The sequence below is a fragment of the Chiloscyllium punctatum genome, chromosome 9 (genome assembly GCF_047496795.1).
Source record: "Chiloscyllium punctatum isolate Juve2018m chromosome 9, sChiPun1.3, whole genome shotgun sequence".
Lineage (NCBI taxonomy): Eukaryota > Metazoa > Chordata > Chondrichthyes > Orectolobiformes > Hemiscylliidae > Chiloscyllium > Chiloscyllium punctatum.
The window spans coordinates 23,089,584-23,109,674 of record NC_092747.1 but is presented as its reverse complement, the minus strand read 5'-3'; the positions used below and the strand labels follow the sequence as shown (position 1 = coordinate 23,109,674).

General features: G+C 40.6%; 1 protein-coding gene across 2 annotated transcripts in view; it reads right to left on the bottom strand.

Annotated features, from left to right (window-relative positions):
* tmem131 (transmembrane protein 131) overlaps positions 1–5,900 on the bottom strand; it is a 196,587-nt gene extending 190,687 nt beyond the window's left edge. Inside the window, exon 1 of one of the 2 annotated variants that reach the window (XM_072577008.1) lies at positions 5,422–5,900. In XM_072577008.1, coding sequence (XP_072433109.1) covers positions 5,422–5,578 — 157 coding nt within the window. In that variant the 5' untranslated portion in view covers positions 5,579–5,900. The remainder of the gene's footprint in view (positions 1–5,421) is intronic. The other variant, XM_072577007.1, reaches the window with a different exon arrangement.
* Positions 5,901–20,091: the final 14,191 nt, after the last annotated feature.

The window sequence follows — 20,091 nt, the reverse complement described above, 5'->3', positions numbered from 1 at the left end:
GAGGTGTTAAAGGACACAGGGATAGTGCGAGGAAGTGATATGACAGAAGACCTCACTGAATGTGAAACAAGCTGAATGGTCTGTTCACATGCTGCACTGTTCTCGTTAAACACAGCAAAAACTGGGCCAATGGGCTATGGAGTGGCAGATGAAATTTAATGGGATGTGCTGCATTTTGGAAAAGCGAACCTTACCATTAAGTGTACAAGTCCTGCTAAGGTCCTAGGGAGTGTTGCTGAACAAAGACCTGGGAGTGCAGGTTCATAGTTCCTTGAAAGTGGAGTCATAGGTAGGTAGGATAGCGAAGGCGACATTTGGTATGCTTTCCTTTATTGGTCAGAGAATTGAGCACAGGAGTAGAGAGGTCATGTGGCTATATTGGACATTGTTAAAGCCAGTTTTGAAATATTGTGCAATTCTGGTCTCCCTTCTACAAGAAGGAGTGTTGTGAAACTTGAAAGGGCTTGGAGAAGATTTACAAGGATGTTGACGTGGTCTGAGTATTTGAGCTATAGGAAGAGCCTGAATAGGCTGGGGCTGTTTTCTCCACAGCAGAGGCTGAGGGGCGACCTTAGAGGTTTATAAAATCATGAGGTGCATGGATAGGATAAATAGGCAAGATCTTTTTGGGGGGAGATAAAAAGAGAGAGAAGAGTCTAGAACTAGAGGGCATAGGTTAAGGGTGAGAGGGGAAAGATATAACAAGTGACCGAAGGGGCAACTTTGTTTTTACACAGAGGGTGGTGCTTTTATGGAATAAGCTGTCAGAGGAAGTAGAGGAGACTAGTACAATTACAACATTTAAAAATGTGTTTGGATAGGTATATGAATATGAAGGGTTTAGAAGGATATGGGCCAGGTGCTGTCAAATGGGACTAGATTAGGTTTGGATATCTGGTCGGCATGGATGAGATGAACCAAAGAGGCTGTTTCTGCGTTACGCCTTTCGATGACTCTATAACATCAACTTCAGACTAAACACTTTACAGCCTTCTGGACTCAATACAGGAGTTCAAAACCTTTAAATTATGAACCATTTCTTTCAAGGCCATAAGACCCTAAGAAATAGGAGTGGAGGTAAGGCAGTTCAGCCCATGGAGTCCACTCTGCCATTCAATCTTGGCTGGTGGCCATTTCAACACCATTTACCCACACTCTCCCCATATCCCTTAGCTGGTCATGTCCTGCCCTCCCCTCCCCCATCCCACTTACAGCCCTTTCAAGTCTGGCAGGAGACATTGAGAATGGCAGAACATCGCTTAATGTAAACTGACATTTTCTCCATCGGCACCCTACATCCACTACCTTTTCCCCTCTCCACCCCATAGCATAGATGTTTGCCTCCACCCTTCACTTCAGCTCTGATAAAGTGTCATCTAGACTGGAAACATTAGCTTGCTCGCTCTCCATGGATGCTGCCTGATCTGCTGTGATCTCCAGAATTTGTTGTGTTCAGTACAGATTCCAACAGCTGTAGTAATTTGTTCCTACTGAATGGCCTACTCCTATTTCTTACATTTTAGATAAATTAGGCCATTCTCAGCTGCAATGTTTAAACAATGCCCTGTCAGTCAAGTCAGACATTAAAAAATAGAAAACTATTTAAAATGAGAACAGAAGAAGTTGTTCCAATGCCTGGGCATATCTGGGAAACAAATCCAGATACTAATTTCTCATTATGTGCACTATGAGGTTCCACAAGCAAAGTGGCAGTCAACTTCAAGCATAAATCAATTCATTTACTGATTGAAGCATTTAAGACAGAGCGTGAGAAACACTACTTAAAAAAAATCCTCCCCCGCAAATCAACCCTGTTTGCAAAAACTTTGACAGACTCCAAAAAAACAGTTTTGCCGGATCACATCTTGCAGTGATCATGTTCAAAGTTGTATGCATCCTTCCATTCCAGATATTGCTTTGTGCCCCAGAGTACAGCTCCCCCTCAACTCTGGAAACATCTTGGCATTACTACTTCTCTGATCACCAGAAACCTCTTCAAAAAGACTACCTTTTTAAAATTTTCTACTTCTTGGTCTGCCTGCTATGTGAAATACTGATTGCTCAGTATGGTGGCTCAGTGATTAGCACTACTACCTCACAGCACCAGGGACCCAAGTTCAATTCCAGCCTTGAGTGGCTGACCACGTGGAGTTTACACATTCTCCTCACGTCTGTGTGGGTTTCTTCCAGGTGCTCTGGTTTTCTCCTATAGCTTAAGGATGTGCAGGTTAGGTGATCTGGTCATGCTAAGTTGCCAATAGTGTTCAGAGATGTGTAGGTTAAGTGCATTAGTCAGGGGTAAATGTAGAGTCATTGAGCTGGGGAATAGGTCAGGTCAGGGTGGGATGCTCTTCGGAGGGTCGGTATGGACTTGTTGGGCCAAATGGCCTACATCCACGCTGTAAGGAAACTGTCTGCAGGCTAGGTAGATTAGCCATGGTAAAAATCAGAAGTTGCAGAGATAGGAACACAATCTTCACAGAGTCGATGGGCCGAACAGCTATGTTCTGCACTGTAAGGATTCTATACTTTTCATAGAATGTGAGAAGATGCTATAAAAATGCAAGTTAGAGGAAATATTGTAGCAAATGGCTTACTTTTGAACTGTGAAAAAAGTTAGCTCCAGCTCAAAGTCTTGAAAAATCCAACACTGGTAAAGATAAAATTTGAAGAAAAAAAAAACTGACACTTTGTTTACAGACACAAACAAACAGCAGTATCAAAATACCATCACTGAAATTCTTAAGCAACTTCCTCAAAACTCAGGTGCAACTTTCATGCAAGGGAAAAAAAATCCCAAAATGACAAATATTTTTGTAAGAAAAAAAAATTAGAAGACATGGTATTGGGGTCATATTAGTAAGGATTAATGTCTGTTAAACAGACTAAAGCAGAGAGCAGGAATAACCAGGTTTTGCCTCTGGGGCAGCTGTAATGGGGTACTGCAAGAATCGTGCTAATGCCACAGCTGTTCACAAATCTGTATAAGTGATTCGTTTGCGAGGATCAGTTGTAATATTTCCAAATCTGCTCATGACAAAACTAAGCAGGAATTCGAAATGAGGGGAAGATGCAGAGACACTTTGGACAGACAAGGCAAATGGACAAGAGCTGGGCAGGTAAAACATAATTGAAGTTGAGAGACATTATCTACTTTGGCAGGGAAAAAAAAAATCAAACAATATTTCTTCAAGTGATGAAAGCTCAGTAAGTCTGTGTCCAAAAGAGATGTGTCCTTATTCATGAGTTACTAAAAGCTAGCATGCAGGTGCCACAATGAATAAGACAGCCAATATCTTTTGCTGTCATCAAGTACAAAAGTAAAGATGGCTTACTGTTACAGCCTTGTTGAGAACACAACTGGAGTACTGTGTACAGCATTGCCCATCTTATGCAAGGAAGAATGTATCTACCAAAGACAAAGTACAACATTCACAAGACTAATTCCTTGGTTGGCACAATTCTCAAAGAGATTGAAGAATGTTGGTCTGTAATCTCTAGAATTTCTAAGAATAATACATGACCTCACTTAAGAGATCAGATAAGGAGGAATTTCTTCACGTAAGGTGGCACATCTTTTGAATTCTCCATCCTAGGGGAGGTGTGGAACTTTCATCATTGATCAGGTTGAAGTCAAAACAAATCAAAAGTCTCCAGAATTCTAATGACATAAAGAGATGGTGAGAGAAAGTATCAAAGTACATGATCGAACAGTGACTGAGCAAGCTCAATAAGCTGAATTGGCTACTGAGATTCCTTCTCTTGTATGGCAATAAAACTGATAAGTGATCAAACAACATCCTAAGTGAAGTCTAACCACTTTTCATCTTCCCCAACCCAAAAACCAAACTTTAGCAAAACATGCACATAAATGGAAACGTAAACAGTTTTTAACCTGTCCAGACCTAAACCTATTAGGTATGATTCCACCCTCAGATATTTTAAATTCAAGTTAAGAGTAGAGTCCATGCAAACTAATCTGGTACATCCCAAGAGGAATGCACTATTTTTCCTTAGGTGTTAGAACTTTTGTCAAACACTAAGACAGAAACAAACAACACACAAGTCATAACAAACAGCTCCCAAAGGTCCTTAACTTCAACTAAAGATGAACAATTATTGATCAGCAACAATCCTACAAGTTATTACTAATTTTACCAATTGTATAAAACTTACCTGATAGTTAAGAAGATTTGCAGCTCAGGTTGAGGCTCTGGGTGTAGGTTTGCTCACTGAGCTGGAAGGTTTGCTTTCAGACATTTTGACATCATACTAGGTAACATCTTCAGTGAGCCTGTTACCTAGTATGTTGACAAAACATCTGAAAACAAGCCTTCCAGCTCAGCAAGCAAACCTACATCCAAATTTACTTAGTATGCCTACCACAGTAATTTCCATTACATTTTAACAAACTCCAACACTAACTTCATCTGCAGGGAAGCAACACAATGCAAAAATGGTACCAAACAAAACCAGAAGCACCTCAAAATAATATTAACACCATCCCCATTTGGTATTTTTGACCACTCTACATATGGAGGACTTTAATCAGCCCAGAGACCACAACATGCACTTTAACACGAGCGAACAACCACGACAAAAATTTTATATCTAACGTGTGGGGGTTTGGATAGTTAAGCTCCGAGTGACAACTGGAAATACCCAGGTGGCAAATCTCAAACGGAAAAAAAAAGACATTTAAATAAAAAAAAATTGTACCACTTTGCTGTTACATAATCACGTTTCCCTTTTGGGTCTTTATGACTCCTTATCTACTGGTTTTACATGTTTTTAAAAAAAACACGAAGGCCTAACATGCTTTCAGAGAGTGAGCAAATTAAATACTTCCGATTTATCACAACTTGGTCCCAGCCAGGCTATTTATGGGTATATTATTTTAGGCATTTTTTTGTTTAAAAAAAACGCAAGAAAAATTTGTGCATTCCTTGTTAAGGTTTGGTGGGGGTGGGGTGGGGGGGAAAATCTATGAGTCAAAGCCTTGGAGATTTTATTTCGTCTTTTTATTATTGTCCTTCTCTCTCTCTCTCTCTCTCCCCTTTCTAGGCCGAGTGAAGCCTGGAGCTGGTGTAGGGAAGGAGGGCCGGCGGAGGGCTCTCACTGGGCGGCCTGCCACAGCAAACCTGAGCCTCCCTCCCTCCTCGACCTTCCGGAAAAAAAAAATTTACCAAAAAAAAATAAAAGCAAGAGATAAAAATTGGACTAATAAAAAAAGGAGGGGGGGGGGGGAGGGGCGAGGAAGGGGACACGTTTTAAAAAAGTCAGATTCCTCTCACACACACACACAAAAAAAATTACCAGAAAACAAACTCGATTTTTAAAAAAAAAACACCATAAAACGGTGCGGGAGCAGAGAGAGAGTTGAAAATTATATAAACATTTATTTCGTTCCCCTTCACTAACCTTCTGCCGTCCCCTCCGCTATGTGGGAACAAACCATAATAAATAGATGGAGGACTCCTACAGCCGGCCCTCGCCGCCCTGTTGAGGTGCTGGGGCTCCACCGTGGCGGTTGTTGGTGTCCCGGGCTCAGGGAGCCTACTCCTTTCCGCTTCGCCATGCCGCTGCTTACTGCTGCCGCTTCCCCCTGTGAATGACAGGCTGGGGCTGGAGGAGGTAACACAGACAGCGACCCCTCAGTCAGTGTGTTATATACACAGGCTGACTCACTCCGTCCTCTCTCACTCACACACACACACACACACACCCATTCACTCGCAACAACGTGGTTGCTGCCTGCCTCCAACCCGCTATTACACACAATCCAGCTGCACACACACACACAATAAAAAATGCAACACACACCTACAATGCATCAACCTTCACAACAACAAGAAGCTTCCCTTCACACACACACTCTCTTCCAAACAATGCAATCCATGCCACTACACACACACTCTCTCTCTCCCTCTCCACACCTCCCCTCCAAACAATACCAGGACAAAGAAATAGCGTCAGGCAAGTTCCGAGAAAGAGGAAACATACACCGCGCCACTTGCTTCATCAGTCACTTCGCTCCCAGCGAGCTGGGAAAGAAGAAAGGACATACAGCTCCGCCCAGTGAAGCTGTGACAAAGATCAACCACCCTATTTAATTGCTTGCTTCCCTTTATTTCTCCCATTCCTGAAAGAAAATAAATAAACAGACCAAGAATTCGGGAGAGGAAACAATACTTTAGCCTTTTAAGGCTCGAGGGAATATTTGTTAAGTGTGTTGCTGAAAAAGCACAGCAGGTCAGACAGCATCCGAGGAGCAGGAAAATCAACGTTTCGGGCAAAAGTCCTTCATCAGGAAAAGAAATATTTGTTAAATCCAGCGTCAAAATATGAGTTGAATATGGAGAACAAAGTATGTCCAGAAAGGGTTAACTATCACGAATCCTATTTGGGTGTATATTATATTTTAAGTAAAACACAATTTGATAATTGTATACTGTCTTACATTACCCTGGGATATTCTAAAATGCTTTGCAGTCCTTTGAAGCATTGTCACTGTTGTGCAGGGAAATATACCAGCCAATAATAACAAAAAAAGTTCCCATAAACAGCTTTGTGATGTCAGTTGAGGGTTTAATATTGACCAGGAATCTAGGATAATTCTCCTATTCCAATTCCTGAGATCTTTTACATTCTTTTTCTCTCAAGAGGGCTGTGTAATTTTGTAACTCTGTCCCAGAAAGCAGTGGAGATCATTCATTGAACATTTTTAAAGCAGAGATGGGCAGATTCTTAAACAAAAACAGAAAGTGCTCGAAAAACTCAGCAGCTCTGGCACTATCTATGGAGAGAAAAACAGAGTTGACATTTCAGGTCCAGTGACTCTTCATCAGAACCATTCATTGGTCACTGGGCTCAAAATGTTAACTCTGTTTTTCTGTCTACAGAAACTGCTAGACCTGCCAGATTTTTCCAGCACTTTCTGTTTTTATTTCAGATCTCCAGCATTCGTAGTTCTTTGTTTTACTGCACATATATTTGTGTTAGGTAAGCAAATCAAAGGTTATTGGGGATGGGAATATGGAATTCAGAACACAGCCACAATCTTATTGAATGACAGAACAGACATGATGGGCTGATGGCTGAATGGCCTAATTCAGCTCTTAATTTTTATGTTTCTATGGATGTTCACTCAAGGGCAGAGAAGCCATCTATTTAATGTCTCGTCTGAGAAACAGCATCTCCAACCGTGTATTTCTCCAGTACTGCTATGGAAGTGTCAGTCTAGATTACATGATCAAGAGTCTGACCACAGTTTTAACCTGGATTCTTCTGACTCAGGGCTGAAAATGTGTTGCTGGAAAAGCACAGCAGGTCAGGCAGCATCCAAGGAACAGGAGAATCAGCATTTTGGGCATAAGCCCTTCTTCAGGAAAGAAGGGCTTATGCCCAAAACGTCGATTCTCCTGTTCCTTGGATGCTGCCTGACCTGCTGCGCTTTTCCAGCAACACATTTTCAGCTCTGATCTCCAGCTTCTGCAGTCCTCACTTTCTTCTTCTTCTGACTCAAGACCAAAGTTGGAACTGTGTCATAACTGTGTCACAATAAGCATAAAGCGATGCATTACAGTTATTTGGAAACTTATAAAAAGTACTGTTTTGAATTCATACTCAATTTTCTTAACTTATATTTGCTCTCATTTACACACAATTTTACATATGATAGATGGTAGAGAAATAGTTATTTTTTTTACAATTTTTTTGGCTATGTCCAAATTGCATTAAGCTTTATTGAAATGTTATTTCTCACGAGACCCAACAAGCTCTCCAGCCAAATTATTGCCAAACTCATCTACCCGCTCTGTGGTGTCTCTCACATCCAATTTCTGCCCCATTTTAACTTGCACCATTCCTACAGCAACTCACTACTAAGTGGATATCAGCCGACACACCTGCAACTCTTGCGCCAGCACCATCTTTGAAAGGCCACTGGATGAGCATTCCAAAGTTGCTACTCATTGTTCACCTATTCATTGGTGAACAATGTCAGAAAATGGCAGGGAAGGGGGAGATGGCAATGTGATTCTCTGATGGATGGCCTAGTGGACGGAATGTTCCAGAGGATAGGTGTCCTCTTCATGGAGGATCACTAGTCGACAGCGCGTCACCAGATCCTGACAGCATTTTCTTGTATCATCAGCCAGGGCCATGCTGTCTGAATGGTGAGGAAGAATGGCCAGTAGTGAACCTTCTCTGTTACTGCCAGAATAAGTGCTATACTCTTCTCTCTCTGCCATTCTAACAACTGCATGTATCACCTTCCCTCACTCGTGCTCGTTCCATCCCAACCTCCCACATGAATGCCCTCCACAAGGTCTCTACAATCCCTTGAAATACTTCACTTACCCTTCCCTCACATGGATCAGTACTGACATCAGGACCAACCACTGTTAGCTCATTTATTCCTTCCATTTCTATCATTGCAGGAGAAACAAGCCCATACCTGGGCAAAGAGAACCTGTATGGGTGGGAGGTGCACTACATCCAAGCCCTTTCCAGGAGAGAATCATTAATATTACAGGAAACATCTGCAAGGATGCAAAAATATTTATATCCTGCCAAAAGAGTAAGTACCACACTTCTTTCCACTGGCACTCTCCCATCCATCACATTGTCAATCTCAGTCATTGCACACCACTCGTAATCATTGACCACAACACCCTCACTCTCTTTGATCCAGCAGCTATTGCCAGCCTCCCCATGACCTCTGGCAGACCAAGCTCCCTAGAAGCTACCTCCCAGACTTCTGAGGATGAGAATACTGAGGCATCAGAGAAAGCAATAGTAAGACTGCCTGTTGCATCCCCACCCACCCAACACTGACAACTCAGGGGACAATAGGTATAGAGGATGTGGATACACATTCTGATGATCACCTCATTTAACAGCTTCCAGTTAGATGAGAAAGAAATGCTCCAAGCCGTTGGCACATGGAGGACTGTCAGAGACCAGGCACTTACTGAGCGTCAGTGCGAGAACACTGTAGTGTCAGCAATCAGAGACTTTTGTTCAAATGCACAGGATGGAGCAGCAGTGGCTGACAGGCATATGGGGCACAATGGGCCTCATTGCCCAGAAGCTACAGGAGTGCAATGTCATGCGACTGTTTGTCTGATGGCCAGGACAGTCAGAGCATCATCAGAGCAATTCAAGAATGGCAAGAAGGGATTAGCAGATGTTGGATGCCAAAGCCATGTTTAAGGGGTGCATGCAGCTGGTGCCTGTGGATGATGCCTTGGGCTGTGGTTTGATTGTAGGCAAGATCTACACTGTTCAGAACAAGCAACGAGTTGAATTCATCAGGTAAGTGCTTTGGATTCCTTGTGGAGTTTTGCCAACATCGAACTTGTTCTGCATGTTTTGTAAAGTGGGAGCCTGAATATTAATGAAGCGTTTACAAGATGTTTAACGACCATTAGTGACATCAGTTGGCATCTCACTACCATTTGATGAAAAGCATAAAAAGTGGCACAAATTAGTCCCGATATTGAGATGTCCTGCCATAACACAAATGTCATACTCCAGTAAGGTATTTAATTTAATTTCAAAGCTTTTGGAAAAATAATAAAAGCACTGTGATCTTTGAGGAGGATAGTGTAGAACTCCAGAAGGATACAAATAATTTGGTGGAATAGGTAGACAGGTGGCAAATGAGGTTCAATATGGAGAGATATGAAATGATCCATTTTGGTAGGAAGACCACAGAGAGACAACACAAAATAAAGAGTGCAAATCTAAAGGCAATGCAGCACCAAGTGGACCTGGGTATATGTGAGCATAAGTAATTAAAAGCATCAGGGTTGGTGAGAGACCAGTTAATACAACATACAGTATCCTGCAAATTATTAATAGGGGAATTGAGTATAAGAGCAAGAAAGTTATGTTGAAATTGTTTATGTGACTAACTCAGTCCCAGCCCCAGTATTATATCTGGTTCTATGCAGCAGACTTTAGGAGGGATGTGGGGTATTTGAGAGGATGTAAAAAAGATTCAAGAGCTCCATCCCAGAGATGAGGAACTTCAATTATGAAGATGGATTGGAGAAGTAAGAACTGTTTTGCTTTGAGAAAGGAAATCCTACAAGACATTTGAAAGACATATTGAGAATAATGAGGTGTGTGGGCCGTGGAGATAGGAGTATCAAGAAGGCACAGATAATTTGTAAAAGAAACAAAAGTGACACAAGGAAAAACTCTTCACGCAGTGGGTGGCTAAGGCCTGGAACGTGCAAATGGAGACTGTGGTGGAGGCAGGCTCAATTGAAGTATTCAGAAAGAAAATAGACTTGTCTGAAAAATCAGAATGTGTAACATTACAGGAACAAGGCTAGGGAATAACTAAATTGTGAACAAGTAAATTTGGAGAACAAGTGCAGACCAGATGTACAGAATGGCTTCCTATGTTGTAACAACTCTGTAATTCTTAAATTTACAAACTATTATTATGCATTTGTGGTGTGAAGAATTTCATTCGGTATATTTTTGATAGTAGGGATGAAAAGTAACCACAATGCTTCGGCAGTTAATAATCCTTAAATCCTTAGCTCAGGGTGTCCTTTAATCCTTTAAGCACCTAATTAGCCATGTAAAATCTGCAGCCAGTCATGGAGCCATACAGCACGGAAACAGAACCTTCGGTCCAACCCATCCATGCTAAACAGGTATCTCAATCTGACCTAGTCCCGTTTGCAAGCATTTGGCTCACATCTCTCTAAACCCTTCCTATTCATGTATGCGTCCAGGTGGAAGTTTCATTGAGATTTTTGTCTAATTCTAGCCATATCTCATCACATACCAGTCGCAGAACAAATTGCCACCCTGCAGAACCTGCTGAAAGACGAGCATCCCTTGCCCAGATTGCCATCTTGAAAAGCCCACTGTGCACCCAGTCAACCACTGTCATTCTGGAGCTACCCTGCACAGTTCCTGGTATTTGGCCCAGATATTGCAGACAGGGGGAAGTGAGCACACCGCTTTGTGAGCAGGGAACTGGATGTCCTGCTGACAGTGTGAACTCAGGACTTCCCCTTCCCCACAACCAGCGGTAGAGGCCATGATGCCAGATCAGGCCAGCCTGATCTGAAGTTGACATATGAGTTGAGCAACCTCACCTATCTGGAGGACTTTACAGTAATGTAGGTTAAGTCTTTCTCCATTCTGCCAGCATAAGTGCCACCATTTTTGCTCCAATACATGGCACTCACTCAAGTTCAGCTACTGTACCCAATTTCCACCAAGGTTCATGCTCTACCACTCCCACGATTGCCTGCAATGTTTCCCCGCACTTGATGCCATCAACCCCAACTGCTGATAGCATGAACCCTGCATTTTTTAGGTTTTGATGAGTGGTGAGGTGAGTATCTTGCTACCCAGTGATGAGTAACCAATTCAAGTATATTATAGCTTGTTAAATGCCTTTTTAATGGCCCAATTCACTTCATTAACATTCAGCTTCACATCTTGTCAAAAAAGTTGGATGTTGAAAAATGGGAGTCAGAGTGGTACCTGAGAACTTTAGTTCATCAGTTCCTCCATGTAAGATGCTTCTGACCTTGAAATGGGCCTATCTGGAGATGTCCAATTATGCCACATATCTCACCATAGCCCTTGTTGCCCAGACCCCAATAGGTCTACCCCTTGTAATTGGCTCTGATAGTTTCTGATGAAAATGGTTAACCATGTTTTAATTGGGGCAAGGTATAAATATGTGCTAAAATAGAATATAAATCATTATTGTGGCCAACTTGGATTGTTGAAAAGAAGGGTGCCAATTCACCCCCATTTATCATGACAGCTGTCTCCATCAGTTCCTATTATAATTTAAAGGCTTTCCACCCCTGGAGCCACCTTGTAATAATGTCAAAGAGTAGCTCCACAAATGGGCGTAAGTAACACAGTGTAGGCAGGTTTGGTTAGGATTGTGTGTGTGAGTTTGATGGAGAGAAGCATACGTACAGCGTACTTTAACAATAAGATTAGAGCCTGGTGTATCTCAGCTTCCCATATTCTAGTGATATTGTCGCTAGACTATTACTCCAGAAACTCAGCTAATATTCTGGGAAACTGGGTTCAAATCCCATCATGGCAGATAGTGGAATTTGAATTCAATAAAGAATTTGGAATTAACGTACTAATGAATACCATGAAACCATTGTCAGAAAATCTCATCTCATTCACTATTGCCCTTCAGGAAAGAAAACTGATCTGCCCCAACATGTAACTCCAGAGCTATGTGGTTGGCTCTTTATAGCCCTTGGGTGATTGGGAAGAACATTAAATGCTGGCCTAGCCAGAAACACCCAAAACCCATTGATGAATCAAAATAGGTACAGCAGGAGTACAATATCCTGGTTTGGGCTGATTATTGGCAAGTTATATTCATGCCACACAACTGCCAGGAAATGACCATCACCAAAAAAAGAGAATCAAATTATTGCTCCTTGAATTCAATTATCATCATTGAATCCCCCCTCTGAGCTGCGGTTTATCACTGATCAGAAACTGACCAGTCATATAAATACAATGGCTACAAGAACAAGTCAGAAGTTCGGAGTCCTACAATGAGTAAATCACTTCCTGACTCCCCAACACCTGTCCACAAGTCAGGAGTGTGATAGAATACTCCCCACTTGCCTGGATGAGGGCAACTCCATTAATAGTCAAGAAGCTTTACACCATCCAGAACACAGCAGCCTGCTTCATTGGCACCACATCCAAAAGCATCCATTCCCTCCACCTCAGATGCTCAGTAGCAGCAGTGTGTTCTATCTACAAGATGCACTGCAGAAATTCACTTCGACTGCACGTTCCAAATCCATGATGTCTTCCATCTAGAAGGAAAAGGGCAGCAGATATATGGGAACACCATCACCTGCAAGTTCCTCTCCAAGCCATCCTGACTTGCAAATATATCAATGCTCCTTCAATGTCACTTGGTTAATATCCTGGATCTTCTTCCTTAAGGGCATTTGGATTTACGTACACCATATGGACTGCAGCGGTTCAAGAAGGCTAATCACTACCACCTCTTCAAGGGCAACTAGGGATAGGTAATAAATGCTGGCCCAGCCAGTGATACCCATCTCTCATGAATGAATTTAAAAATGTTAAAACTAAGCACAATACCCAAGGTTTGTTCTGACCAGAATGATCTTGAAATCTATATTAATGTTTTGTCTTGTATTGCAGCATTCTCTTTGTTGATCTCTCTCTGATTTGATTTGACAATGTCTAGTGTTGAGTTCACCAATACTGAATTTCTTGTTTAGCTGTTTCAATACAAGGATTGTATATGCCAATGCATTGCCCAAATAACGTGAAATTTACTAATAACATGCTATCAATTAGATTAGATTCCCTATAGCATGGAAACAGGCCCTTTGGCCCAACAAGTACACACTGACCCTCCAAAGAGCAACCCACCCAGACCCATTCACCAACATTTACTCCAATTAATGCACCTAACACTATGGGCAATTTAACATGGCCAATTCTCCTAACCTGCACATCTTTGGATAGTGGATGGAGACCAGAACACCTGGAGGAAACCCACACAGATACAGGGAGAATGCGCAAGCTCCACACAGACCTGAGGCTGGAATTGAACCCGGGTCCCTGGTGCTGTGAGGCAGCAGTGCTGACCACTGAGCCATCGTGCCGTCCCACTCACAGAAGCAGAATTCCACTCACAGAAACAAGGAAAAATTAATTATCCTCAAGACAAACTCCAAAATGCCCACATCAGCAGAGCATCAGCAATTATTAGATCTCACTTGAATAAGACACCAGAAATAATAACCAAACTGCAATAGACACTAGAATAGACTTCCCCAATACCCTCTGCATTTTTGGTCTATCCATTCCATCTGCTGCACTGAGACGTATTCACCCACGGCCACTTCACCAACATTCTCTGGCTAAGAAAAGAGAACATAGTTACAGCAGTAGATGATTACTTAGTTCCTTCAACCTGTTCCTGTGGCTGGCTTGTGATGTATTCAACATTTCTGTCTTTGCCCCATATTCTTTAAAAGCTTATGTTAACAAAAATCCATCAACTTCAGTTTTTAATGTTAACAATTAAGTTATTATCAATTGTTCTTTGTGAAAGAAAATTCCAAGCTTTCAGAACCCTTTGCAAATTGGTGAAAATAAACATTTGCATTTTAGACAAGCTCTCAAATTACACTTTGGGTGATCTGGAAAATATGTAAGTTTATAGGTGAACACAAGAGATTTTAGAAAATGCAGAACAAAAAAAGCTTCTAAACAAGTTTTCTAAAATATTGGGTAAATGGAATATCTCAATCACATTAAGTGAAATACTTTTACCACAAGACTGGTCTATGATTATATTGGTTCAGCAAATTTGCTAAATTACAGAAATAGGGAATTCACTGCCATTGTTACTTGGCTGCAAAGTTGTCAGAAACTATATTTTTGGTTACAGACTTCCTAAGCAATTACATAGAAACCTTATTTCTAGTCTTGTAAGGAATATTTGATCAGTACTGAGACAGATGCCTCATGCAAATAAAACAGGGCATACAACAAGATCATCCCTAATGAATGCACATTAGTTGTTGAATGAACTAGTCTTAAAGACACTGTATTATGTAAAGGTCAACAACAATTCACTCCACCAATTACCCCAAACTTAAACCAAAACATAGTATGCTTTTTGCAAAAGCTTTTAGGATTGATATAATATTTCCACCGTAAATGCATGTTCTGCAATGAATAGGAATGAAGATTACTGATCATCCAAAATATAATTGCTGTTGGAGAAATTGAAAACTTCACAATTTCTATTTAAAATTATTATTCTTCGTGTTCTATGCTTTCCTTTTCTGTAGGAACCGATACACAAATATTTGGTTTCTTCGGCAGTAGGTAATTCTTTATTGTGAGAATACACAGTGGGGACAAATTGTTACTTGAGTACGGAAGGCATCACAGCCTATATTGATCATATCCTCACATAATTCATACATGTGCAGGGGTTTAGTGGGCAATAAAGCAACAGGTGCCTGGTGTTATAACAGTTGCAGCACTGTAATCCAGCAGTCTGTACCAGTGAACTGGATACATGTGTGCAAAACCCACTACAGTAACAGGGGAATTTAAATTCAATTAAATTTCAACACAATCTGGAAGACAAAGCTCAGTAAAGGTGACCATGAAACAACTAAATTGTTGTAAAAATCCATTTAATTCATAGTGGCCCTTTGGGGAAAGAAACATTTTTCTTAGCTTGTGACTGGAGACATACAACAATATTAACTCTTATCTGCCTTCTGAACTATCCGAACAAGTTCAGTCCTTAATTACATTGAAGAAGGCAGCTTATCAACAATGTCCTCTGCAGTGCTTTTCCATAGTGAATGACATGTTCATCAAACTGCATGATACTTTAAAGTTTTTCAGTGCATCTGGACTCAAGTATGTTAAAAGATGGGAAGTCATGTTGAGGTTGTACAAGACATTGGTGGGACCTCTTCTGGAGTACTATGTCCAGTTCTGGTCGTCCTCCTGTTATAGGAAGGATATTATTAAGCTAGGGAGGGTTCAGAAGAGATTTGGGCATAATGAGAACTGCAGATTCTGGAGGTTAGAGCGGATAAAGAGTAGGGCTGGAAAAGCAAAGAAGGTCAAGCAGCATCAGAAGAGGAGGGGAGTCGACTTTTCAGGTTGGAACCTTTCATCAGAACTCCTTCAGAAGAGATTTACCAGGATGTTGCCTGATATAGAAGATTTGAGTTATAAAGAAAGGCTGGATAGGCTGGGACATTTTTCAGTGGAGCGTAGCAGGTTAGGAGGTGACCTTATAGTGGTTTATAAAATCATGAGGGGTATACATAGGGTTAATGGTAAGTATATTTTCCGTAGGATGAGAGACTTCAAGAATCTGGGGTATATTTTCAAGGTGAGAGGAAAGCAATTTTAAAAAGGCATGAGAGGCAAATCTTTTACACAGAGGGTGATTTGCATGTGGAATAAACTTCCTGAGGAAGTGGTGGATGTGGGCACAGTTGCAACATTTAAAAGTACAGGAGTAGGAAAGATTTGGAGGGACGTGGGCCAGGAGCAGACAAGTGGGACTAATTTAATTTGGGATTATGTCCAGAATGGATTGGTTGGACTGAAGGGTCTGTTTTGTGCTCTATGATGCTATGACTCTATGGCAACAAATGTGCACTTTATTCCTGAGTTAACTTCCTGTTCGTCATTTCCAGCTTATGGGGCACATTGCCCATGACCACTTTCTTCAGGATAACCAATAAATAAAGAAGTTGCCAGAAATGTCAATTCCACAAATGGATTTGGGCAGCAATCCAGCAATTTCTGTTTTTGTTTGATATCTCCAGCATCCACAGTTCTTTGCTTTAATTTAGTCATTGCTAAACTTGCCATTCTTGAATTTTATTAACTTTAACAGTTTGTTCTCTTGCAGTAACATTTATTGATTGGTAAATATATTAGTAAGTTAGGGTGATAATAATCCCATGTACTTTGCACTATTCAAGAGGTTTATTAGTTTTAACTTATTCGAGAGCAGTGGAGACTGGCTCATTGAATATTTTTGATTACGATCAATAAGGGAGTTAAGTGTTACAGGGGACAGGCAGGAAAGATCACTCATGATCTTATTGAATGGTGTCACTTAAAAGGGTGAATGGTCTATTCCTACTATTATGTCTTAATGATCATGTAATCTTATTTAATATTGTGTGAATGGGTGGATTTTATTAGTCTAATTCCTGGTTCTAGAATAATTTGTAGCGCTATTTTAAACACTTTCAAGAATTCACAAAATGCTACAGAACACAAGTTAAAAACGTTTAGAAAATTTTACCTGATTTCATTGCTTGTTACATTATGTTTTAAAATGTAAACTTACCTTGTTCTGAGCGCTGGTGAGAACTTCATTTTTAAAATTAATTTGTAGCATGTCGGCATTGCAGTCTAGGCCAGCATTTATTGCTCATCCTCAGCTGCCCTGAGAAGGTCTTTTGGAACTGCACACCTAGCACATGTCCGTTACAGTGGCATTAAAGAATGTGCACATTCTGTACCTTTTTTAAACAAGGTTTAGCCATTTAAAGGGAGTCCACCTGTGTTGTGGAAACTGGAGCAAGAAGGAGATCTTAACTGGGAGCATTTAAAATGAGAACATAAAGTACACAATCAGTTGGTGGATGTGGTCAAAGTGGAAGGTCATTACTGAAATAACTCTTCAGAGGCCAGCATCCCATGACCAGTCATCCTTTATTTACAAATACATAGCCTTTAACAATAGCACTGCCTTTTAATGGGCCAGTCATTCAGCAGCTCAATATCCTTGACATTCATCCTTTTATGTCAACCAGGTCTCTTTGATTGGAGCAGATTAAGAGCTCCAGTCAGGGAACTCATATTCTATGATGTCCAGCTGCTGACCTCATTACAATCACTCCAACTACACACAGGCAGCTGATTATTCAAGTACTTAAAATTGCTGTTGTTAGCATTCTTCAGGAGATCATAGCTCAGGAGAAATTCTGAAGAGCTGAAAAGAATGCAGTATATTGGTCAGCCTGTATTAGAGAGCTGAGGTATCTCTGTATAGCTGAATTGCTGTGGCTGAATTTGAGGACTTACTCAGGTCCAGCAAGCATTTGGTAGTTGAGAATAAAGGGGCAAGAAGCTCACAAGCAGTATCTGCTGGGTTCAGCTGAGAAAGATTGAGCTCAGAGATAGCCAAAGGCGGTGCAAACTTATCAAAGTTAGCTGTCTGTGAAAGAGAAATAATCAGAGAAAGTGCTGGAGAAACTCATCAGGTCAAGCAGCATCTGTGGAGAGAAAAGAAAAGTTAATGATTCAAGTCTGATAGGATCCTTGTTCTGAGTTGCACAGAAACAGCTTTTTCCTGTGCCTTTCAGGTGTTTAGGAGTGCAAGCTCCAACAAGTAGCAAGCACTAATGTTCCCTCAGCGTCCTTGCTCTCTCCCCTTCTCTCTAATTTCATTCTTCATCTCATCCCACTTCTTGCTGTGACCTTCTTACCTCCTGCTAATTCTAGATATTAGAGTATAAGTTGTGTACAGTAGATTGTTTTACTTTTCTAATGCTGTGTAAAAAATATTTATTTTTTCAAAACTGCAGAATGATAGGGGTTTATTTTCATATTAAGTACTGTCTTCTCAAACTTTGCCCACTTTAAGCAAAATAATTATTTGCCCCGACTACATTGTAATGTAAAGGTGGCAGTACTGTCAGGGATCATAACAAATATCTTTGAACCTATTCCTGTAATTTAGAAAGTTCAAATTTTAGTGGTACTTTTAATTCATGGATGTTTATAGTGATTCGGTATCGTGAGATTTTTGTTTTGGTTCTGCAGGTTTTCTTTAGGATTGCACTGTGCAGAAAATGTCAGTCAATAATATGAACAATAAGGGTTTTAATATAGTTCAAGACATAGGCATTTGTTTGGCTAGAAGACAGTATAAATGTTTCCCTGTCAATTCTAATCCCCCATTTCATAGATTCAATTCAACTACGAAAGTGAATTATGGAACATAATTGGTTGTTATGAGTTCCAAAACTAACCAAGAATTAATAGGACAACAAATGCATTTCTGTAAATAATCTCCAACAATCTGCCATGTCTCGGACATGTCTTAGGTTTGTTGATTTCTTCAGATCACATAGGCAAAGTTGATGCTATTGAATCATGTCAAAATAGTTTCTATAGAGATGCATGATGTGTCATATTGCAGGTAACGACTTGTAGGGTTGTAACCTGACACAAGAATATGAAAATTATAAGGAGGTCACCTGTTCCTCACATTATGAATTGTCACATGTATCAGGATACAGTGAAAAGTATCATATTATGCCCTTCCCCATCTCTGTCACCATTCCATATTCCCAGGTTTCTTCCAATATCCAAATATTTAAAGTTTGCTATATGTGAGAAATAATTAAATATAATGAACAGGCTATAAGGCCATTTGTTATATGAAAATATAAATGTATCTAATATCCTTAGTGGAAAATTGTTTTGCAACATAGAGTGATGCCAATGGTGTGAGTTCAATTCCAGCTTGAGGTTACCATGAACAACTTCTCAACCTTTCCTTTCACCTTAGATGCAGTGACCCTCAGTTTAAACCACTATAAGTTGCCTCTGTCAAGTGAGATAGCAGCCCTACGGCGCAGTAGGACTCTGGTAATTTTACCTTCCTTTTCCTTTGTTAAGTGAAGTCACTTAAGATTATCCCCAGACAAAACCTACTTGATAATTAAATTACTATTGAGCTGGGAACGAAGTTGTGTTCCAGCCATTCTTTATATTTATCAGAGATACCCTTGTTTCTCTTGAATTGCAGCCCTTTTGGGTGTTAAGCCTTTCATGATTGCAAGAGGAAGCTCCATATGTGAATTCAAAATTCAACTTGGAAGTGTGTTAAAAGTTCATTCACACATGTAAACCAGTGTACAGAAAAAAAAAACATCCTGAACAACTAAATTTATTTAATGAATGTATTGTGGACAAGACCAGACCCCCTCAAAACATTTCAAGGTAGCCCAGACTATAACTTTTCTAGTTGTTTTAAGCAGGTGTATGGTGGATATTCCAGGAATGCTGCAGCTGGCCCAACCACTCAGTTTTAGACAAAACAGAATGTATTTATGCTCGAACAAAAGAAAACTGTATTTGGAATAATGTAACTATTTGAAAATCCAATCGACTCTATCGTAACTTAATGATGCTATTCCAAATACTTGCGACATCTCCACAAACACTGCCTTGGCAAAACAAGACAAAATCAAAAACTGGTTCTTACAGGAGACAGGTCAGAGAGAGAAAGGATCAGCAAGGAACGGTTTCTTTGACTAGCAGCCTCAAAAACTGACCAGCAGAAGCAAACAAGACAGCCTGCGAAAACCCAAAACAAACCAGAGAAGAACTGAGCTGGAAGAACTGGCCACTCCCCTTTCATTGTACAACTGCTCCTTAAAAAACAATTAAAAGCTTCTTCAAATAGGTAAACTCAGACATATCAGAACCTCTGCCTTTATGACCCCTCTG